At 39.7% G+C, this 22,986-nt stretch overlaps 4 protein-coding genes across 4 annotated transcripts; 2 read left to right on the forward strand and 2 right to left on the reverse strand.

Moving 5' to 3' along the window:
• The first annotated feature begins 3,621 nt into the window (after window positions 1-3,621).
• On the forward strand, window positions 3,622-6,065 carry LOC136410802 (monocarboxylate transporter 7-like). Its single transcript, XM_066393143.1, has 7 exons — window positions 3,622-3,804; window positions 3,865-4,135; window positions 4,617-4,779; window positions 4,932-5,047; window positions 5,107-5,514; window positions 5,569-5,757; window positions 5,886-6,065. Exons 1-7 carry the CDS (start codon window positions 3,691-3,693, stop codon window positions 6,020-6,022), a joined length of 1,398 nt encoding a protein of 465 aa, XP_066249240.1. The 5' UTR covers window positions 3,622-3,690; the 3' UTR covers window positions 6,023-6,065.
• A 153-nt stretch (window positions 6,066-6,218) lies between these two features.
• Window positions 6,219-9,437, reverse strand: btz (barentsz). Its single transcript, XM_066393233.1, has 10 exons — window positions 9,282-9,437; window positions 8,825-9,132; window positions 8,680-8,775; window positions 8,512-8,625; window positions 8,022-8,185; window positions 7,878-7,968; window positions 7,465-7,822; window positions 7,221-7,410; window positions 6,893-7,170; window positions 6,219-6,842 (listed from the first exon to the last, which is right to left on the reverse strand). Exons 1-10 carry the CDS (start codon window positions 9,324-9,326, stop codon window positions 6,654-6,656), a joined length of 1,833 nt encoding a protein of 610 aa, XP_066249330.1. The 5' UTR covers window positions 9,327-9,437; the 3' UTR covers window positions 6,219-6,653.
• Window positions 9,438-9,894: 457 nt separating this feature from the next.
• On the forward strand, window positions 9,895-12,415 carry LTV1 (LTV1 ribosome biogenesis factor). Its single transcript, XM_066392915.1, has 5 exons — window positions 9,895-10,043; window positions 10,112-10,325; window positions 10,372-11,138; window positions 11,871-12,012; window positions 12,165-12,415. The coding sequence occupies exons 1-5, from the start codon at window positions 10,041-10,043 to the stop codon at window positions 12,380-12,382; spliced, it is 1,344 nt and encodes a 447-aa protein (XP_066249012.1). The 5' UTR covers window positions 9,895-10,040; the 3' UTR covers window positions 12,383-12,415.
• A 481-nt stretch (window positions 12,416-12,896) lies between these two features.
• On the reverse strand, window positions 12,897-22,772 carry dnr1 (defense repressor 1). Its single transcript, XM_066392916.1, has 5 exons — window positions 22,396-22,772; window positions 14,971-15,327; window positions 14,506-14,915; window positions 13,968-14,208; window positions 12,897-13,776 (listed from the first exon to the last, which is right to left on the reverse strand). Exons 1-5 carry the CDS (start codon window positions 22,480-22,482, stop codon window positions 13,585-13,587), a joined length of 1,287 nt encoding a protein of 428 aa, XP_066249013.1. The 5' UTR covers window positions 22,483-22,772; the 3' UTR covers window positions 12,897-13,584.
• Between the last annotated feature and the right edge of the window lie 214 nt (window positions 22,773-22,986).

Consider the following 22,986-nt stretch of genomic DNA (forward strand, 5'->3'; position numbering starts at 1 on the left):
GCCAACGATTTTACAGGATAATAAGAAATATAGAGCCAGCTCTCTCATGTTTTTGGCTCATAGAGCGGCTTCCTGTTTACCTCAAAGTTCCAGAGAAACGGGAAAGTTTGACCGGCAGTTTTTGGCTTCCTGTTTATGTAACGAGGAAGCCAAAACGGAGCTCTGGCAAGGTCTAGCCGAAGAGCAAAGATTTTCCATTATTCTGGTGGGCAAACTTTTGATTTTGTCGAACCAAATAAAACAATAATTTGCTTTGTCTGTGTTACTGCACCACATTAACAGTACCATTATCTCGTTTCCTTCTCCCAGCCCAAATTAGCCCCGCCCCCCATTTGACCGCTTCCAGCACAAATGCGGCAGTTAGAATATGACACGCCCACTCATCGCTTTTGGTGACCGCCTTAGTGCGGCCTAAAAGGCCACTCCCTTGACCAGGCCCCGTGCTTCGTTGGCCAATACTCACTTATCAAAGTGATCACGCCGTTAACCACCATGTAAATCGAGTAAGCCGCCTCACATTGGTAAGGGTAGTTATGTGACATGACTAGTGTTTGGGGAGATTACACAAAGCTTTAGCGTACCCCATCAGCGCTAGGACCGCTTGTTTGTAGCTGTAGCTGTTGTTGAGCGGTATTGCCGGTGGAAGAAAAGTTGGTTCGATTTTAGTGAAGTTCGAGGTGTTAAAACTCAACTTTTCCTTATAGAAGTGGTTTGTGTTAAGCATTTTTTAAAATTTGGTGCTCATTAGGGTTAATTTGGCTATAAATGTTCCAATACCTATCTCTATTGGTTTTCAAGCAATTTTTAGATTAATAAGATTCTTTTTTGTGCGTTTTAATGGGAGTCTTTGACTTCTGATCTTCTTTAAGCAGTGGAAACGCGATTTTTTTTTCCATGAGACACCCTGTATATTATTGAGTATTTTGAATCTGCTAGTCATAAGGAACAATTCCTTAAAACACTGCCCTATGGCTACCTTTATCGGTCTTAAAGCTATTTAACCTTGCACCCGGAAAAGCTTTAAAAATTTAGAAAAATTGTTTTCGCTCTGTTTTTTTAGGAAATAACGACTTACAAAGGCGTGGAGCTGCGCTGAGTGTTGGGGCTGTGAAGATCATGAGGTGATGAAAGCTGCCAGAACGGAGAGCATGACCCTGGTCACCAAATCAGCAGTAAAAAAGACGTCGATCATTGCTGTTACCTGTGAAGTAGTGAAGCCTTCTTCGGACTTTATTGAGAGGATTATAGGGAAAAAGACCACGTTTGCAGTAAAGCTCGGCGATAGCCCTTAAGCCACATTGAGGTACTTCACGTCAGCCAACAAGTTCAGACCGAAGGATTGCCTGAGTTCGCATTTAGCACTAACTCACACTAACCGCAACATAAACTCACCAGAAGGATTTTTCTTCATTTATCCATTAAAGCGACGTTACCCTTTCTTCCAATAACTCACCCGAGCTTTTCCGCCGCCCCCTAAATCGAGAGACACCTCTAAAACACTCCCAAACACTGTTCATTAGTGGCAACTCATTGGTTTCCTGCGCACGCATCTCCTTCTTGAAATGTTACTCGACTAGCTGTAAAGCCAGGAAGGCGGTGAGGCCAGCCAATAGCAGCAGAGTGCCGCGATAGCTCTACCGGTTCATGCTTCAACTGCTGGTATATGGCGCTACCATGTAGCCCACCATCACCACCGCTTAGTTGATGCTTATTATGAGGGCCATGCGATTGAAGATATAAGCGTTAAAGATTGAAAAGAAAGGGGGGAGGAGAAGACCGAAGCCTACTCCTTAGAGGAGGCTGTAGGTGAATATGAAGCTAGAGAGAGGAAGGTGGTACCAAAGGTTCCGAGAAGGTTGATGACGGCGCCGATTAGGTATACTTTGCAGTAGTAGCATTCTTTGAGGAGGATGTTAGCAATGATTCCTTTTGTTGATTGTCGTTATTATTACAGAGGAATTTGTAGAAATTTTTAGTTAGCCATGAAAAAGCTTAGAGTATTATAAGTGCTGAAAATCAGAATAATGCCGCTAGTGGCATCTCCAGTCTCCGACAAGAAGTCGTTGAAAATTATCCCAAATCCCACTAGGGGGACAAATGTCACCATCTATTATCACAAAACAATGTGAGCAAACAAGCTCAAGATAGCGACGATAATCTCTCAGTATGATCATAGAGGTCGCTACTACCACCACGTAACCTCAGGCTCCATCTAGCGATAATAGTTTATGCTGCCGTATTTTACATGCCATCTCGCGAAAAACTGTTAAATAATGCATTCCTTTTAACATTACATTCCTCAATAAATTAAGAGGTATTTGAGGTATCAATTAAGAAAAAATAGTTAAAAACACTTTGTCATATAAAAACAGATTTATGAGGGTTATGCAAAAGCACATGCAGTTAGAAACAAATAATGAGGCTTTCCTAGCAGTTTTAGCAACGTTTATGGGACTGTTTAGTTCTTTCAACAGCATTATTAATGGAACTAATTAGACACTCACTTTCTATGAGATTCAGCTGAGACGAACTTCCTTTCATTTAAGCAATATACCTTCAAATTCCGTTTTCTGCCGAACTAAATCATTCAATCGCGGTCTTACATACCACCAATAATCTTTTTCTCTTGATTTTATTTGTACTATTAACAGAAATCCTAAATTTCATTACTTGTTGATTACATGTATCTACAAAGTGAATCAATGTTGAGAAACGCCTTGGATTGTTGATTCAAATGCCTTCTTGAATATTATTGGTTACCTCCTGGTGTACCTAGGCGGACGCATTGGGGTCGTTAATTGGTTGGGCGACTATATGATCCCGCCTCCGTATTAAGAAGGTTATGCTACATAAGCACAGTTGAAGTACTGGTTTTTTTTATGAGCACGAAGTGGCGCTTAAAATGGCCTTCAAAATTCTCAATTCCAGGGACTGGAAGGAAACTTTTGTTAATTCAATTTCCCCATTTCATGACGGGAGCTCATTATAATACATGAGTTAACAAAGACGAGAGGCGAAAGATAAAGTAGAAGTGACATTAGAGATTCATCAATTTTTAAAATGCATATAAGGGAGAGAAAAAGTGTGTAGTATCCATAGGAAAAGGACGCAATGTCGAAGTCTTCTTCTATTGGGTTCTCCTACACAAAGGAATGAAAGAGAAAGAGAGGGAGAGAGAGCAAAAGAGAACGAGAAAGGGCGAAACGGGGTGAGAGAGAGAGAGGGGAGGAGAGAGAAAGAGAAAGGGGAGGAGAGAGAGAAAGAGAGGAATGGGAGAGAAAGAGACAGATGACATAGCCGGCAGGAGGGCTTCGAGGCCTTAGACGCTCCTTGGAGGCGGGGCGTGATGCAGTAGTCGTTTTCATTGGTGAATAAGCTCATCATTTTCATTACTTACTAACTCTAAGAAAATCAGTGCATTTCACACGTGTATTTTTGTAGCTTTTATTACACATACACTTAATGTTTAAATATTAAGCAGATGTGTTCTTAAACCTAAGAAAACCATTCAGTCATCAAACTATCTTCGCACAGATTTTATTAAGCCTTAAAACATAATGCAGACACGTAGTAAGATATATATAACAATAAGATAACATACTTATTTCATTATTTATACTCACCCATTGTTCAATCTAAAAAGATAAGTGATAGAATAGTCTTCTTGGCGACGGAAAAGAAATAAGTGACATGGACCCCCAAAACAAAAAAGTATCTGCACCCAATGGACAAATTCTGTACAAGTTGCAAGCCCCTGATGGAGGTTGGGGATACATGGTAGCAGGCTCATCTACCATTATCATGGTAGCTCCCACTATCTCTTTGATATGGTAAGATTCAATGGTGAAAAGAGAAATTTTGTAGATGGTCTCTTTGATACCAATTGCGGGCTTTGGTCTCATTTTCGGAAAGTTTTTGAGAGAGTTAGGGGATGAGGCTGAAGGCATTACCTGGATCACCGGATCCTACAACACCATTAATTCTTTCACTGGCCTGTTGGCAGGTGTTCTCTTGAATAAATACTCCTACAGAAAAGTGGGCTTTCTGGGTAGTATTTTGTTCATTATGGGTGCTGTAGCAGTGATTTTTGCGAAAAATCTAGTGCAGATGGTACTCTTTTTTGGGCTACTTCAAGGTACTAATTCTACTGCAATTTTAACACTTTGTATGATTACAATAATTTTTATTAAAGCAGCAATCTATATATTCTTGATGTAATGGCGAAAAGAATATTTATTACTCTGTGGAAATCAAACAAATGCCACTCTACAAATACTTACGATCATTTAACACACTTATAGTCAAATGTGCCATAAAGGAGATAATTGATGGTTCAATCTTGAGTTAAATGTGTCAAAAACTGGAAGAAATATTAAAAAAACAAGAATATGATCATTAAAAATTTAACTCCTCGTTTCTCCCTAACAAGGTGTTTGCCAAATAATATTCATATGAACTTTTTGTCTCAAAATGAGCTGAAGACATATTTCTTATAGTTTTTCCACACCTTGTATTATTTTAATATTCACATCCAAATTATTTAAAAAAACATCTATTAATTCCTGACATTATGGTAAAAGTAACCTGATGGTAAATAAGTGCTTTGTGGTTCTTAGGGGTGGGTTTTGGGCTTCTGTTGCCCTCTATGATGTCCGCCTTTAACGCCTATTTCGACAAGAAAATGAGTCTGATGATGAGTGCCACTCAGACTATAGTGGTGATATTTAACATTGCGATTCCTCACCTCCTCACGTGGTGCATGGAGACTATAGGATACAGGTTAGATTTCATAAAGTAATTTGGCTAAAATTAACCCTCAATTCATAATAAAATCATACTGAGAACCTTCCTACGCATCCTAGAAATACTTCAGTACTGTTGGCACCCGTATATAGGATGTTCATAAACAAATAAAACCATCACTGTTTCAGAGGGACTTTAATTTTCATAGCAGCCTGCTGCGGCCTCTGCATTCCAGCAGTAGCCGTGCTTCAACCAGTTGAATCGCACATGAAAAAGCTATCAATAACCACCATCAACAGTGTTGGTAAATATTATTCAGACCCCCAATATTATCAGCAACGTTTCAGCATTCCATGCTTACAGCGATCCCAGTGGAGGAACCTTTGATGGAGGAGCATTTGAAGGTAACTCCTCATCAAAAGAGGTCCTCAGTGATTTCAATTAGGGATTGCATCACTTCGGTGAATATAATAAATGAGAAGGATGATTCTTCCTCCTTGGACTTCCATCTCCTAAAGAGTCCAAAGTATCTTAATATCACCTTTGGACTAGGTCTTGCGTTTATAGGAGATATCAACTTCATCACTATAGTTCCCATGATCCTCACTAATCAAGGATTCACTTCTCAAGATATAGCATTTATGCTGGCAGTTCTTTTCGGCTGCGACCTTTTTTCCCGGATCCTCTTAACCATCGTCTCCTATTTTATAACTTTCAGAAGCAGGCTACTGTTTTTGGTGACTGCAGCTCTTGTGGCCATCACCAGAATTGGTGAGCAACACCACTAAAATTTTTATTTCCTTGATTTCATGTCAAATCTTGCAGCATTCGCCCTCAAAAACGATTACATGTGGAAGTTGGGGGTTATGGGGGTTCTGGGCTTCCTCAGATGCTTTATAATGACCCCCATACCATTGGTTCTAGCGGAAGAATATCCTACGAAATTTTCAACAGCTTTCTCATTATCGATGGTGGTGGGCGGGTTTGTCATCTTAATAATGTCGATGCTTATGGGTAAGTAGTTCCGCCCTCAATGTCAAGTTCAAGAGGTGCAAATGGAAGTTCTTACTGGTTCAATATTGTCTTCGCCCACTATTATTTTTGCGCTAAAACCATTTTGCTTATGCCTCTGTTTGTTTTAGACTTCGTGATGAAATATACAGGGAGCGATCTTTTCTTGTGTCAGATTCTCACACTGGGTTATATGCTGTGCGTCGTTTGTTGGACCATCGAGTTAACTTGCTGTAAAAAGAGCAAAAAGAATGAAAGAAAGAAGTAGTTACATTGACGTTTGCGTGGTTTGAAATGTCTAATTATTGTAGAAAAGCTAAATTAAATACCTTTTTTTTAATTTTGTCTGTCCTAAACTGGTCACACCTTATTTTCAAATCATGGCCATGCAGCCTATATACAGCCAATCAGCAATTTGACACACCCCAATTAGGCGGAGTCAGATATAAGACACCTACCCGGTATAAGGTAATAGTATTTATTATTTATTCATCATAGTCATATGTTCTTAAATCGAAAAAAATCTACTTAAATAAATACATAATCGATTATATCATTACACAAAATTTTTAATCATATCGACAACTTGATAAACAATATTTGTTAAAAGTAAAAGGTGATCATTGAAATAACCTCAAGTTGGCGATGAAATATCAGAGGCACGTCTTGGATAAATTCATCTGTTAATAGTTCTCAGTGGGATATTTGAGGGTAAATTTTGAATGTCATAATCAATATTCTATATTTACGGTTCACTAGTGCGAGATTTTTTTTAATGATCACCTGTTTTATATATGTGACAACAAGCGCTTTTTGAATGAAAAAAAAAAAGAAAAAATTAACTAAAAAAAAAACAATCACTATCTCTCATTGAATCCCACGTACACCAACAACCAATCTCATTCTTTCTCTTGCAAGTCACTCCCCCCGAACTCCTCTCCCTGCCCGTCCCTAAAATCAATTGGGGCCACAATAGGAATGGCAGCCTTCGGCCTTTTTTGAAACGCAGTAGCCCTCTGCGCCATCTGCTGGTCGGCTGAGTAATAGGTAATCCCTCCTTGGGGCTGGTACAACTCTGCCGGCTGCGTCTGCATACACAATTAATTTCTGCCCATTTTTTCCCCTAAAAATTTCTTACCACAGGATTGAATTGTCCTTGAAACCCGAAAGGGGGCTGTGCTTGTGTCACGTAGCTGACAATTTGCGGTTGGGATGGCGGAGCCGCTATGAAAGGGGGCGGAGCAGCCTGCATATATGCAGGTGGAGGAGGCGGAGCAGCAAAAGCTGTAGGCGGCGCGAAGGGAGTTTGGAGTAAGGCAGCCGGGGCGGCGCTTACTGGTACTTGCGGAGCTACTAGAGTAGGTGGCGGCAAAATTGGTTGTTGAGTCGCAGGAGGCGGCGCCGTTGAATTGTAATCTGTATGTTTAACACTCGAATATTAAAAAGAGAGATAGATAGACTTTTACCGCTGGGATAGAAACTAAAGCCTGCAGACGCAGGGGGCGTTGCAGTTTCAGGAAGGGAGCGCTGGCGCATTGAGCTGTATCTCTTTGAGCCTTTAGCCTCACCCGCCTGCAAGCGAGGAGGAACGCTTCCCTGTCTATTCTGATTGACTGTCATTGGGCCGCTCTTGTTCCCACCTTTATACACACCATCCTACATAAAAAAAATAGAAAACACTACAAATAGCAACAAAAAATAATTATTCACCTGAATATCCAGCTGATTAATCTCTTTCTCTAAGTCGGCGATTTGGTTGGCGCCACTGCTTTTATTGATGAAATTCTGCGACTGGATGTAACCACCCTTAGGAGGTGGCACCTTCTGGGTGTCGCTGCGCTTTGCTCTTTCCTGTCGCGTTTTAGCAGTGAATCCCCGATAGTCCGAATCTTTGATCTCCCGTTTCGGTTTCACGATCCGCCCAGTTCCCAACCGGTTTGGAGGCTGGCTCAGCCTCCCGTGCTCAGATGGGCTGTTCTCTAGCGGCTGCCTTTTACTAGTCGGTTTAAACTGCTCCGATTGGTTGGTTTCCACCGCCTGTTGCTGTTGATCACGTTTCAAATCGCGACTATAATCACAAAGCTATTTTATAATTAAGGTTATTTCCTGAAGGTAACAGTTACCGTTCCAGCGACTTGCGCGGTTGAAGATCATTCTCCTTGAAGTCTTGTTCCTCTCGGTTTGATTCCGGGGAGGCAGAACGGTTATTCCGTCCTTAAAACATATTGTAAAAAACAGAAAGCTCAGGTTAAGTTGAAAGGACTTACTACCGCCCAACGGGGGGAACTCTTCGCTGTTTTCTTCGTTTTCATTACTGTCCCCACCAAGTTTTTGCCGGGGTTTTCTACTCCCCCGAGTAGGCCGCGATTGGGGAGGTTTTGAGTAGGCGTCCTCGTCCTCCCAGTTCCGTGTGTATTTATTTGGACCTCGGCTAAACAATTTTTGAAGATTTTATCAATTTTTGGATAATATATAAATTTTTGAGAATTAACTTAAGTTTTGCAAAATATTCATATAAAATCTGACCCATTTCTACGCTTTTCTTGTCTAACAACACCTTTAAAAATCACACAGTTGGTGTAATATTAATTAATTAATATACATATATTAAATAAAAAAATAAATACACATACAGTTGTTTTTTGCATGCTTCAGACTGCAAATAATTACTATTACTCCTTACCTGCCTCTTCTGAGCAAGAAAATTCATCCAATTATTATAAATTACTGACTAATTAAGCAAATTTTTGAACTCACCCATAACGCCTGCGCCTTCGGGCTCTAGGGGGACCTTCCTCATTACGAATATCATATCCATAAATTGCTATAAGCTCAGAACGGGATTTAGGCATTTGTTCTTGATCATTAAATCTAAAAAATCCTCTTTTTAATCAAGAAAAATAGCTCTTCAAAACCATAATTTACCTATCATGAGACCACTTCTCCTTTTTATCCTGCCACACCTTCTTTTTGGTATCCTTGTCCCCTTTTCCACTCTCAGGTTCCTCCTCATTTTGACCCCTATAGACAAGAGAATTATCGATACTTAAGTAACATTGAGGCTACATACGCATCCTCAGCAGTACGGTCATCATGCTCGTAAAAAGTTCCCCGCTTAGGGATGTACTGAGGATTTTTCTTGTCCTCATCATCATCCACTTTTTTCTGGGGTGCACTCTCCTGTCCATCTCCCTCCTCTCTTTCCAGACGCACACTTTCCTCACTGCCAGAATGGGAATCAAGTCCTGAGGCCTTCGAGCGTACTTTGACCACCACCTGGTCGTCTTCATCGCTGTAACTATCCACACTATCGTACTCCGAGTTGTCCGAAGACGTCTTGGGGTCCTTAAGTCCTGGAGCAGCCCCCTTGAAGTTCTCCTGCAAGATCATGGTGCACTTTAAGCTGCGTATGCAGGGCAGTCAAGGTGAAACCGCCGAATTGCGGTGAAGGTGCTCCACTTCGTGAACTTGCGACCCAGATTGCTGCAGTGGCTGCTCTCACTTTTTCAAGCCCGTTAGTCGCTTACCTGGCTTTTTTCCGTTAAGACGTCGCTGTCTGGGGCATCGTCCATGATGGGGCTGCGTTAAATCCCGAGATCTGGAACTCCTTTGAAGTTTTTTCTCGAGAAATAATGAAAAAAGGGACTGCTTTGTTTTGTTCCTTAGGACTATAGAATTTTTACTGATTCAATTACGATTCATGATGGAATAGAAATAAGTCTGTCTCATGTTTTGTGTGGAGCGAGATTGAGAAAAAGCGATGATCAATACGATCGTCGTTTGATTGAAGATTTGTCAGAATTTTAGGGTTAGAGTTCCAAGGTATTTTTGGTATATGATGCCAGTTAATATAGAATAGTACATTTGAATTTTTTCATGGCGTTTTGAGATTCAAAAATAGCAAATTTCAGTTACGTCTCTACTTTTAAGTTTTTCAAATAATAAACTAAGTTTATCAAAGTCTAGATAACTTATTATCTTATTAAATCTAAATCTTAGGAAGAACTATCACCGTACAAAATGCCTGACCACCCTTAACCTGACGTTGCCACATTTCCTGCTTCATGTTTTCTATATATATTTTTGAATTACTGGATCACTGAACTGACATTGTCTTTTCCGTTCTTTTGACGTTCCTATGTAAACACGTGCGTGAATTTAGTAAATAATAGAGTTTCTACCTTATCAATAATTTCTATGAAAACCACATAACACCTCAATTGAGACCCAATACGCACTCCTAAACGTACTCTTTACTACCTAATACTTGAAGTGCAAATTCCATTATGGTAATAACCCCCTTGATTTAAGACCATTTTAAATGTCTTTCATCCTTGATTTCTCCCCTATATTGCAGCCCAAAAAACAGAAGAAACTAAAAGGGGTGACTTTTCAACTAGTCCATCGAAGCCAACAAGACCCTCTAGTGGCAGATGAGACAGCTCCCCAAAGGGTGCTGCTGCCTGTCTCGTCAAGTGAATCTAAAGCTGACAAGGAAAAACGACTTGAAGAGCAACACAAATATGGAATATACTTTGACGATGACTATAACTATTTACAGCACCTTAAAGGTAAATTTGTACATAGTTCTGAGCATATACTTATTAGCAAATATAGCCCGGGAAGACCATAAAATGGAATGGCCACAGCATGTTGAAGCAGCCCTGGAGAGTCGTAGACAAGACCAAGGTAAAGAGAAGCTTAAATTGCCTTCCTCAGTGTTTGCTTCAGAAATGGAGGAGGAAGTTGGAATGTTAAATAAAGCAACCCCAGTATTGGGACCCCAATTGCACTTGGACCCAGACTTGGTAGCTGCCATGGACGAGGATTTTGACTATGATAACCCTGATAATCAACTTGAAGACAATTTTATTGAGTTAGCACAAGGAGTAGTTTCAGATGATGAGTTTAATGAGAAAGATGAAGACAATTACTATGATTCTGATGATGCTTTAGATGAAGTAGCATCCCTCGAAGACACATTTTTAAAGGAAGAGACCAAGTCTCGCTTCACAAATTATTCTATGACAAGCTCTGTAATAAGGAGAAACAATCAATTGTCTCTTTTGGATGATCGTTTCGAAAAAATGTACCAGTGCTATGATGAGCATGAAATAGGTGCTTTGGACACTGAGGAGATTGAAGGGCACATGCCAGAGTCATCTGAGGTGCTACTTAAATATGCAGAGGAATTTGAGAAGCAACAAAAGAGAGAGCTTTTGGATAAAGAGAGAGTTATGAGACAATTGCAAGAGGACTCTGATGATGACTGGGAGGAAATGAGGCAAGTGGAGGTAAATGAGGAGGAAAAGTGGGATTGTGAGACCATACTTAGTACCTACTCAAATCTATACAATCACCCAAAGATTATTAAAGAACCCTCAGTAAGTTGTTTTTTATCAATCTGATATGTTTAAGCGCTATTTTTGTGATTGTTTGTTATTTGCCCAAGGCCATTTTGATTTTACTGTTACTGCCACTTAACTACTTAAATCAAGAAGGTAATAAACAGAAACAAAAATAGACAGGAAAATGTTCATTTTTAAAGACTTAAATCACATGCAGTGGGGCGTAATGAGTTTGATCAAAACGCCGGAATTAAATCAGCTGACGAAGTCCGGAACTTTTGTAATTAAAACCGGGATAAAAAGTCTTTAAAATTTAAAAACTTTTGAGCCTCAGTGTGTACCAAGGGACCAGCAAGGGCTGAATATTAAACCTCAGTTATTATTATCTTCTTTCAAGTCTAAAATGAGTTTTGCTTGTTTTTCTTGGGGCGGTTTTAGCTGATCTTTTCAGCCAGACATTTATTATTGCATGCGACGAAAAATAAACTTAAAATTGTAACTTATTTGAAGTTATATGTAGTGGTTATGCGAAGTCATGTGACCTCATGCTTAGTGATATTCACCATTTTAAATTATCAAGTTTTATTTGTTTTCTTAAAACAGGTCTGTGGAGTTGACAAACAAAATTCATGATTTGCTTAAAGAAAAATTGCATAAAAGTTGAAAAAAATTAAGTTTTACGATTTTACGAAGAACTCAGTCCTCCCACACTATTATCGGGTTTTTTACTAGTTTTTAGTGATGTGTTTACCTCTATTTATATTGCAGAAAAATAAAATCAAAGTCGACAATAAAACGGGAATCCCCAAAAATGTTTTGGACTCCAACAAACTGACAATCAACGCATTAAACCGATTCGACGAGCAGAACTCTTTCGATTCTCCTAATTCAGGCTCCAAATCCACTACTGGTAATTATATGTTATCAAACACCAGGAGAGCAAAGCAAAAGTCAGAATAATATTATAGCACCCATCCACCATTTTGAATAATTACTATTGCTTTGTTTTCCTTGTGTCTTGCACCCAGCGGCCATTTCGTATTTGTGACGTTTTGGTTTTAGGTCAGTCAGTTATATCTCAATTAACGGCGCTCTCGATTAGGAATAAAGAGGAAACTAGCGCGGAGAGAAGAGAGAGGAAGAATGCCCTGAAGGAGTATCGGAAGGAGAGAAGGTTGGAGAAGAAGATGAACACACAGGCCTTCAAAGAGGAAATGAAGCGACAGGTTAAGATTGGTATTAACAACCGGAATAATGTGCAAGGAAATAGGATTTTGTGATAAACGATTGAAGATAGAGTGCTTTTTAATTAATGAGATTACGTGGGGTAAATACCCTCTTTAATCAAGGATTTTATCATAAAGAAAGGTGAAAGGGTTATCTCGTGTTTGCCACAAATTGTATAATTCCATATCGGCCGCCGAAAAAAAAGCCTAAATATGTAGTATTTGCAATATGAGGCCGGTGTTCTGGCTATTTTAGCACTTTTTCGGCCGATTTCTTGTTTTCGTAATGGCTTATCTGCTTTGACCTCTGGAACGTGATAAATGCATGTGGTCGATTAATTACCGCGAAAACAACAGTTTTTTTTTGTAAGAGAATTCTAGAATTTGTTATGCAGACACCTTGTGTTCGAGTGTCGAAGCAGGACCGATTTTTGGCAGGAAATGGAAATGCGGGTGACATTTTTCTTATAATTGTACCACAAGATGATCGTCATATAACGTAATGAAACGAATACGACGTTGCCATGCTTTTATTTTTTTGCTTTATAACAGGAAATAAAACCACAAATTCAATAAACAATGAAATTTCGAATTTATTCAATGTAAATATCAAATCAACGAAATTCTCAGATAGATCCAACTGTTTCTCATAAACTTAATCATAGATTTTATACATTAACTTCGTCAGTAAAAAACAACTAAAACTATGAATGCATTGGGGATATCACAAAATGAAAGTTAAACCTACTAACACAGATCAGGGGGGGCGCTATTTGCGCGCACATTTACCTTATTAATACAAAATACTTTTTCCATGGGTGTGTTGATTCTGTTAACCAAATTGGCCGCTAGGACCAGTATCATTTTCACATGTTTCCAGTGCGCCTTGTGACACAAGAGCACCACCTCGCGATAGCGCTGCTGTAACCAACACACACCCACACACACACACACAATTGCATTGATAATAGTTAATACAAATACAAACACGACTATAATAATTATTATAACTCTATGGGACTTACATTTACATATATTCGTAGATAATTAAGTATCTATATTGTCAAAAACGGTAGTTTGGCCCCTTCACATTATAGACTTTTGATTGACATTACAACTGTCAAAAAATAGAGAGAAAATAGGGAAAAACGAAGGAGCCACATCAGTCGAGACAAAGGAGAGAAAGGAGAGCGCTGAACATAACCTCAATGTGAGGGATCTGACAGGAGAGATCAAGATAGTCGCCAGGGACGAGACTACCACGAGGGCATGTAAAGTTTCTGCGCTTGTGCGATCTCGCTGCGACACAGAGGACACCTGTCGATGCGCGCGGCGCATGCCGAGCACGCCACCACGTGCGCGCACGGCAAAAACACCGAATCCAGCCGATTGTCCATGCAGATCTTACACGTCATCGCCTCGATGAATCGGTTCAGTTTTTCAGAGTCCTGGAAATAAAAAAAATGCTGCAATAAACTACAAGTTTGTGGCTTAAAATCTCAATGTTAATCCGCCGTTTTGGGCGTTTCAGTCATTCTGACTTGTGACATTTGAGAACGTGGCTTGTTACGATTTACAGCACCCTCGCTTTAGTTCTCAATAACACGAGCTGATGACAACACATAAGAGAGCTACTTACTTTGCAGTGTTCTCCGTCGCACCCGTTTCCTCCCATATGTTTGTCAGCTTCCAAAGCGAGTCGCGCCTGACTCTCCTGATAGAGAGCGCGTCTGGCATTATCATAAACCTCCCTACAAGTTCTGCGGATGTCAAAGACGTATTTTTTACCTAACGTCGAATCCTCGTTGAAGATGGACACGATGGTGCCTTTGAGGTCACGAATAAATTGCGCAGTCACTGCGCTGCGTACAGTTTCGCAGCTGAAATCAGGAGGAAAAATTATTCATATAATATTGTCAATATTTTTATGCGATGTAGCAAAATATGAAGGTCGGTGTTAGAAAAAGGGCAAAAAGAGAAATAAGAACGTTACATATATTTATAAGTTTCGTGCAAGTGATTTTAAAACAGATTTAAATCCGTGCTCCCGGGACCTTCACTTCATAGAAAAGGTTAACTATTTCCTCGCCAAATCGATTCTTAGAATAAATTCATGCAGCACGCACGTGGCTCGACATTTAACGGAAAACGATGAAAATTTTACAACAAAAACTCACCTATAAAATGCGTGTTTCTCCGTTATCGCCCTGTATAAACTGCTTGCATTGTGGCTGGAATCCAATTTCACCTCCAGAAGCGACTCATTGTTTTCGCACGAGAAATACTCCAGTTTAAACATCCTGCGATGAGATGACGCACTGACGATGTTGGTGAAAGAAATTGGCTGCTTTTCCGGGCCAGATTTATTATAGATGGTAATCCCATGAGGACCCACTCCCAGGTAAATATTTCCCTGAGTCTTGGTGAAAACCTCCTCTCCGAAGGATTCGAAATCGGAGATTTCCTTGAGCAGCCAATATTCCGCAGTAGTGCGCTTCATTCCTCTCAGCTTCTTATGCTCGGAAATAATCATTTGAGGGAAGTCGCAAGGTTTGGGAGTCTCGCACCCACTCACAATGGTTGAAGTCTGAAGAAGAATTATCATGAAAACAAGGTAACTTGCACAATCCAGCAACACTTACCTGCATATACAAATTATGAGGCGGATGCAACGAATCAAAATCCTCGGTTTCGGCTTGCGCAATGAGAGCCACCACCCGAGCCACGCCCTCCCAATCGTTGGTCAGCAGGCGCCTGTCAATCAAATCGGACCGCGCGTGCAGGTAAAACTGGTGCCGCGTGTTGTCCTGCAGTAGTAAATGGGGCGGCACCCAGAACTTCACCCTGAGGGCCAGCCGCAAAGGTGCGGTGTGTCCGTGACAATTCACCTGTCTGTCAATGGGATTGCGAAGGTTCAGCCACAGCTCCTCCCCCTTGGCGTTCTCATATTTTAGTCCGAAGTAGTCCGATTCATTGGAGATGCCCAAATGGTTGCAGATCTGGAACAATGAGGGGTTTGATGAGGGTGTGGCTTAGCTGTCATTGGTTTATGGTTTCGGGATATTAATAGGTATTTCGATGCATAAAAAATTGTTTCCGTGTGTAGGTGTTATTTACTGATAGGAGAAAATTTATCGATTGTCACTATTTTTTCTTCAATGGGACTATAAAAGGTGCTTATGCGAAGGGTGCAAAGGTTGAAAAAACACGAGCCGTGGAACGTATCGATTAATTTTATCGCTAATTGTTTTTAAGGTAGGTAATAACGGATTTTTGCTTAATTGTCTGTATTAATCTCGGGTGATTAATTCGCATCTTCTCTCTTATTAACAACCGTAAAATATAGGAAGCATATATGAGTATTGAGAGATATTAGCGATTACACATTTTTGAATATTATAACAGCGACTTGTTGGCCTGATGTAAATAACTAAAATTAAGTTGTTTCTGTGTAAAACTTATTGATCAACAAACTCGAGAAAAACAAACTTGACCTGCAATGATAAAGCTTATTTTCGAGGTGATCAAGCATGTGCAATTATCGACTGAATTAATCAAAACCTGAGGAGGCCTGTTATAATCGAAATTTTTCCATTAATAAATTGTGTCCGTAATGATTAAACGAAAGCAATTAACTTCCTGAAATAGACCAAAGTGATGTGCTGTTTTTGATGGGAAGAATGTTACAGGCCAATCGCCCAAAATTGATTCATTTCTTATTTGCCATCGAAAACAGGTTTTCGGTGTTATTTATGATCTTTTGAATGCATCCGAATACGAGCTAATCAGTCGCAAATAGGCCTAGGGATGTGGAAAGGGGGGGAAGAGTTAGGGCACAGGCTTGAGGATATAAATCCAGATTAGATTCACCCTAAGACTCATTTGAATCTATTGTGGTATGTGGTCTAGACGGGCATTATCAGGAAGTTCTAAATTGTATAATAAATATAATTAGCCTGTGATTTGGAGGAGGCGCCAAATGCCTGTTTGTGGTGGACACACCAAGGGTTTGATCTCTTTGATTGTATCCCCCTTTGGCTCTCTTATGGTCATTTTTATTGTAAGATGACACTCATAACTTCTGCAGAAGATTACTGCACGCGAAATTTTGTGCAGATGCTGTCAAGTAGCAACTACTAATTAATTAACTCTTCTTCAAAGAACTATAAATTAGCCATTTAAATAAAAAAAACTCCCAAGTTGGACCACAATATGCGGGAACGAGTCCATCTCACTGACCATTTCGATAATATGAAACCCACAATGCGCAGCTCAAAATTCCATCGCTTTTCGCTTTCACTGTAGAAGCTCCCTCTCCTTTATCTACCCATCACATCAGCTTCAAAATCAATTCGACCATGACAAATAGAGGGCCAAATAAGCGATTTAAATTGTGTCAATGAAATATATACTCAAACATTAATTCTAGCCTTTGTTTATGCTGCAAAACGTGGCTGGTGCCGCACAGCACGTGATTGGCAGTAACACAGACTCCCCGGGCAAAGTCCAATCCCGAGGAGGACCTAGTATACGTGATCAAGTGCGCACATGGAGGCCAATTACACCTAAATTAGTCATCAAAAATACTATCTTTGACTTTATATAATCCATAAATTTCATTATAGTAAAAGGTTAGTCTAAGGAGTGTTAAAATGCCATGGCGCAGGCCTGCCTTTGTTGAAAGATGCAGGTGGTACCTGGCGAGGAACCCACCGCTTATTTGGACTTTGAACTCAGTTTCTCGGTATTAGCGGTAATCGATGATTTCCTATAATCATTGGCCTCCTTACGCTTGACATTACCGCAGTTCTCATAATAATTAACCATGGGAAATTACGGTTTTGGTTCAGGTCGTGATAAATTGACGATGCTCTCAGCCTCATGTACTTATAATCAATTTTTGTGTAAACGCTCTCTCTCCCTCTCTGTCTCTCTCTTTCTCTTTGTGGACTTTGTACCCTCAGCACAAGGTAAACGGTGAAATCATACTTTAGGAGTGCGAGCGATTATTCAACGGTCTATAGGTACATCGATAAAACTTAATCCGCAATATAGAACAATTTTAGATCGCCATGGACTTTGGACTGCATTGTTTCATCAGGCAGCTTTTATTGCGGCTTGGGGACTCCCAACTAAACAAACCTTGTTTTAAGCACATTTTTAAGTGAGATTTTTCGGACTTTGAACCGTCTCGCCCACAGCAAAATAATTCTGCAGGATTTGCGAGAAATTGCTCCTCGGCTGGCCAATTATCTCACATTCTCTTTTAAGTCTTAAAACAGGAAATCGTAGGTGTAGTTCGACTGGGATTTTATCCGTTGGTTGAGCTCCAATTTGACCACATTTAAGTCTATTTAAAAACAGAATTTTAACGCTTTAATCAACGACAGAGCTCTCGGTCATTTAAAAATGGAAATTTCCGTTAATGCGGGGCTGTTCTATGGCAAAAACAACCCTATTAGAAGGTCGTTCAAAATCTGTGTGCACTTTTACTTCACTGCTCTGGTTGCTTGAAAGCACCTTAAAAAAGACTGAATTTAATTGAATAACGCACTTCAAGTATTTATCTCATAAATTTGACAGCAATTGAGGGCGATATTGCAGAATTTTCTGTAAAAATTACATAAAATCTGCGAGTACTCTTCTCAGGGAAAACGCTCAACGAAAATTTCAAATTTGACTTTTGCTGAAATGAGGTTAAGCCCAATGTTGCTAAAACTATATAACCCGGATATTATTAATTGAAGATTAATAACAGTAAGATAATTAAAACAGCGATTTTATGGAAAAATTCGTTGTTTCGAGTCAATAATAGCAGCAACTGATAATTCCAATGGAGGTTGCACAGCAGTTTCTGTTAATTTTAACTTTTAGTTTAAGCGCTCTGGCAATACAGCTTTTCGGCTCGCGAATTTCCTGCTATTTTTGATTTAAAATGCCTTTAAAGTTGTTTTAACTGAGCCATTAACCACATAAATCTACAACAGACTCTTCCAGAAAGCTATTTACGGGATATTTGGAACTCAACAAAACACATTTTGGCAGCGAAACTTGTCTATAACAAATTTTTGCCCGAAGGGCTATGGTCCTTCGCATGTCAGCTTGTGGACAATATGGCGAATACGAATATATTTCACAGGGGTGTTTTTCAACCATTAAAGGCCCTTTGAACCGAGTTATTATTGAATTTGTATCAGATTTGATAGTTATCTCTTATGGCAGTAAATGTAAAGAATCTCAGTGGAGTACGCAGTTTCTTAATGATCTTATGCAGTGGTTTTTTCGCGGCAAGAAAACGGGCGGACGTTAATTAAAACACAATGGGAGATGTTTTTAGGTTAGCAAGGGTCATTCATTAATCACTGAAAATGTTTAGTGCATCAAGGCGCGTTGTTTTGTTATTGACTTAAACAAATTCCTCCCGCTGGCCATCAGTGAGACTATTTCGGTATGTGGAGCAGGCACAAACAGGTCTCGATCCATGCTTATTTACACCAGCGGCAGTAATACCTTATTGCTTGCCTTGAGAGAAATTTGAGTAGCACAGATGAAACATTTTTCTCACTAACAAATTCATGCCTCATTTGAGACCGTTTATTATCCCCACATTCCGCTTTAAAGTCGCCTAATGGCCCCATCCGAAGGATCCCCTTTGAATCCCTCAGGATCGTTTTGAGCGTTCCCAGTAATTCTGCCATTCTCATTGCCGAAGACAGATCTCCGCTATTTTCTTTTTAAGGGCCGAAAACGAGCTTAATCACTTGTTCTTGCTGATTAAGTTTCCACGCAAACATACGGGGGAATAAAGAAAATAATTAAACGAGCCAAAGTTGGTCTAAAAGAGGGCCAAGTCGCCCTTCAAAGGAATAAGGGTTAATTGCTTTTTAAATTGGAGTAGAAGGGTGAAACTGACGTTTTTGGAACTCAAGGATTGATCAAAGGCATTCGCCATATTGTCAGCATGTAGCGCAGGAAACTTTTGCGGAGGATACAGATTTAATTAACGTCCGACATATGCACTTATAAACCGTTATTAATTTGCGCGTCATTTCCGAATAAAGCTTTCAATGCAAAATAAACGATCGGGATGCAAAATATCCGGTAAAATGCGAATGAGGGCGTGATGCTCCGAACAAACAGCCTGCCAAACAAAGGATTCATTTCGATGGGAATTAATTACACACACATTGTGAGGCGGCGATCCAAATATTTGGTTTCATGCAGTTCGGGAATATCCAATAAACATTCTTCACAGCTGTGTTATGAGATGAATAACACACTGCAGCTTTCCCTCCCATTAAGCGGCTTAATCCAAGTGATGGTCGTTAGTCTTAATTTGAAGCCTTCTTTTCCCCAAACTTGAGGTTTTTTTATTAAAATGAAACACATTCCTACACTACAGGCCACCTGGCAAACTCTTCTCTCGCTCTATTTACACATTTGTTTCCCTTTGTTAAACTGCAATACAAACTAAATATTCATAACAAATGTAGTTTATTGTCAGCTTAATTGCATATTTTGATATGGTTATTTGCAGCTTAGCGATTTTGATCTATCCAAAAACAACCGAAATTGGGTCATCGCGAATTAATCGATTAGGGTCAATATGGCGAATGCGTCGCACAATTACTCTTTTTTGGTGATGTTATTGAGCTGAAAGTAGACGTTATTTTTTGCCAAAAGAAACGGAATAATTTGAGCATCGTTGAGAGTACCCAAGGTTGTATCTACATATATGCGCAGTTATTATTCGCAAAAATAAACTATAATTTCCTCTTTTCGGCTATTATGAGTTTAAAAAGGATATTATTAAATTACATCGCGATAAACAGGGCAATTTAAAGTTTGCTCCTATGCAGACAGAAACTTTTATCGCCACGCCTCATCCTGCTCTCCCTGCAGATGCTGGAGCGTTTCATCATCACCGAATGAGCCTCTGATGAGGGTTGCAAATTAGACTTTTACGCCATTTTTTAAGGCAGAATTAAATTCAAATCCCAGTCTGCTTGTCTCCGGGCACGTCCTCGAAGCGTGGAACTATTAAACAATCTTCCTACGCGGTGAGGTAAACCACGGCTCGAGTGCATGATGGCTTGGTATTTTTGGACATTCACATCCAGTAGAAACCCCACTTGGCAGGCCCTCAATTTTAATTTAAAAAAAAAACACAATTTTAGGATTTTCAAAAATGTTTTTGTTGCTGCGTTGGAAATATATGTATAGACATTAATGTTTAATGAGGTGCCTGCAGATGATTCGAAAAACTTGTTTTGGATCAGCTAAAATAAATGGGTGAATGCGCTAGAGATTTCAGAAGGGTTGTTAGTAATGTTTGTTAAAAATAAAACGCTAAGAAAATCTCCGTTACAACGCAATTTAAATTCACGAAAAGAAAAAATTTTAGGGACCGTTATAGAAAGGTCCATGAATTGGCTCCATATAGAAAAAGTGGATCTACCTTGTGTAGGGTAGGTCAAAATTAATGGTTTTACCGTTAGACACTTAACCTACCAAAGATGCGTTTTTAAAATAGAACAGCCAGTATATTAGCAAATACGTTGAAAGACAATTAAATTTACATTAAAATAATTTACCATGGTCCTATACCTAAACAGTCATATTTCACTAATAATTGCTGTTTTATATGTCGCCTCTAAATGTTGATGTAGGGTCAAAAACAATTTTGAAGTGTTGTTAGTCCCTGGGTAGTAACATGGTGAACGCACCACAGGAACTAGTAGTACGAGTCCTTGAAATTAAACTGCTTGAAAAACAAGCCCAAAATAATATTAAAGGACCTAAGCAGAGTCTGTAAAAATGTCTTAATTTCCGCCTTCATTAGGCGCCATCAATATTGGAAATTAATGAGAAGGCTGGGGAGACGGCCGAATTTAAAGCCGCTTAATTCATTTTCAGTTGCGCAACCTTTCAGGTCTTTTTTCGTCATTTTAAGAGGTCGTTTTTGAGATTAACCGCACATCGTTGACCTTTAGAAACTATTTATAATTTCATAACGATTCTTTACCACTTTATCGCTACTTGGCAACTACATACAAACTCCTTATCGCGCCTTTAAATTAATTACTTAGTTGCTAATTACATTTTTCCTGACGTGCAAAATGAAAATGAAGACTCCGGGTTGAAGGGGAGAAAAAGCGATAAAAGCTGGATGCGACTGACAACAAAGACAGTTTTAATGGCACTATCACGCCTTTAATTTCCTCTCTTGAGCGCCTAGGTTTAATGTACAAAAGATTGCTTTTGCCTCCGTTTGGGGAAGTAAGAAATGTATTCTTAAACTATTTCTAGGAAGTACTCTTGATGACATCGTTCCATATAGGGGACGCGTTTAAAATTGACTCGCTGCATTGAAGTTAACATTGCCGAAATGACACGATTTTGAAAAATAATCACAAATGGCGGCGTTTTTACTATTGTCGCTATTTTGGAGTCAAAATTGAGTCATATACATTATTTCCAAAAATCTGTAAATAAAACTGGCGCCAGCTCCAGCCTTCAAAATAAAGTTGCCACAATATTTCGCGACTGCGGAAAGTTTTTCTTGGCCTCCGGCCCAAATTAACAACTGATACTTTTATGCTTAATAAACGGAAAATGAAACAATTTTCCCATCATAGGGGCAAATTTAACGGTTCAAAGCTCAAGCGAATTACTCGCAGATTATGGAGAATTTATAATTATTTTTATCACGACAGCACCTAAAGCTGACACAATAAAACACTTGAACATCGGACTTTGGACTACCTGTAGAAGGTGGACTTTGAACCTTCATGAAACGTGCTCCGCAAGTGATCGTATATCGTGCAGTGCACCGGTATAGACAATCATTTTAACTTACAATTTTGCAAAATTTTTTCCTTATTTTTTATCAATTTTCTTGTTTTATTTACTACCGCTGACAAAAGCAATATAACGAAGCCATCTGAGGACCAAGACAGAGTCGTCTCACCTTTGGTTTCTCCTCTACAATATTCCTCTTTTGCTAGATTTTTTTTTAGGTTTCTGAGAAACAAAAGACTTTCCAACAAATAAAAAAAAACACTCACCTTTTCAAGGCATTCCTGGCCGATAGACTTGGGATCAACCCGCACCTCGAAAACGACCGAGTTGGCCTGACTGATGAGGCACCACATGTTCCCTCGGGACGGCAAAATAATGGAGCGTGCACGTCTCAGTCACGAAACGCGTAAAGTCACTCAGAAATCTCAGTTTTCTCTGGAAAACAACGCAAAAACCTCAGAACCACGCACTACCGTACTAATCAACAGATCGTGTGTGTTTGATCGAGCGATGCCATGGAACCGCGGGCGACTGCTTTTGTTTTGTTGTTGCGACCAACGTTGCCACGTTGCTGTTAACCTCATGAAAATCGTTGAACAACTGCTTAATCAATTTTCTCTCCACAAGAGTCTCCAGATGAGCTTGTTGCAACTGCGCTTCCCCCATTAACGACATGCCGCCCATTTCGCATCTCGTTTCTCTCTCCTTGGAGAGGCGCAGCAACCATAAGAATACATTTTCTTTGCTGGCTGCGCAGCTCCCTTTACAGCTGTTCACAATCCGATGAACATGATGAGGTACCTTGGAGTCTGGCGCGACGCTGTTCTGGCAAATTTCTACCACAAGTAAAGTTTGAT

The sequence above is a fragment of the Euwallacea similis genome, chromosome 9 (assembly GCF_039881205.1).
Source record: "Euwallacea similis isolate ESF13 chromosome 9, ESF131.1, whole genome shotgun sequence".
In the NCBI taxonomy this organism is placed as follows: Eukaryota; Metazoa; Arthropoda; class Insecta; order Coleoptera; family Curculionidae; genus Euwallacea; species Euwallacea similis.

What these genes read in the sequence shown, in the direction of transcription:
- LOC136410802 (XM_066393143.1), top strand. Translation starts at nt 3,691, where the DNA reads ATGGACCCCCAAAACAAAAAAGTATCTGCACCCAATGGACAAATTCTG. An exon ending in AACCACCATCAACAGTGTTG is followed by an intron (nt 5,048 to 5,106) that starts GTAAATATTATT and finishes CCATGCTTACAG; the next exon opens with CGATCCCAGTGGAGGAACCT. An exon ending in TGTGGCCATCACCAGAATTG is followed by an intron (nt 5,515 to 5,568) that starts GTGAGCAACACC and finishes CAAATCTTGCAG; the next exon opens with CATTCGCCCTCAAAAACGAT.
- btz (XM_066393233.1), bottom strand. Translation starts at nt 9,326, where the DNA reads ATGGACGATGCCCCAGACAGCGACGTCTTAACGGAAAAAAGCCAG. An exon ending in GACCGTACTGCTGAGGATGC is followed by an intron (nt 8,776 to 8,824) that starts GTATGTAGCCTC and finishes TCTTGTCTATAG; the next exon opens with GGGTCAAAATGAGGAGGAAC. An exon ending in TTAATCAGCTGGATATTCAG is followed by an intron (nt 7,411 to 7,464) that starts GTGAATAATTAT and finishes TTTTTTATGTAG; the next exon opens with GATGGTGTGTATAAAGGTGG.
- LTV1 (XM_066392915.1), top strand. An exon ending in CTATTTACAGCACCTTAAAG is followed by an intron (nt 10,326 to 10,371) that starts GTAAATTTGTAC and finishes TAGCAAATATAG; the next exon opens with CCCGGGAAGACCATAAAATG. An exon ending in AGGCTCCAAATCCACTACTG is followed by an intron (nt 12,013 to 12,164) that starts GTAATTATATGT and finishes TTTTGGTTTTAG; the next exon opens with GTCAGTCAGTTATATCTCAA.
- dnr1 (XM_066392916.1), bottom strand. Translation starts at nt 22,482, where the DNA reads ATGTGGTGCCTCATCAGTCAGGCCAACTCGGTCGTTTTCGAGGTGCGG. An exon ending in GCCAGGAATGCCTTGAAAAG is followed by an intron (nt 15,328 to 22,395) that starts GTGAGTGTTTTT and finishes TCATTGTTCCAG; the next exon opens with ATCTGCAACCATTTGGGCAT. An exon ending in GCGACGGAGAACACTGCAAA is followed by an intron (nt 13,777 to 13,967) that starts GTAAGTAGCTCT and finishes TTTTATTTCCAG; the next exon opens with GACTCTGAAAAACTGAACCG.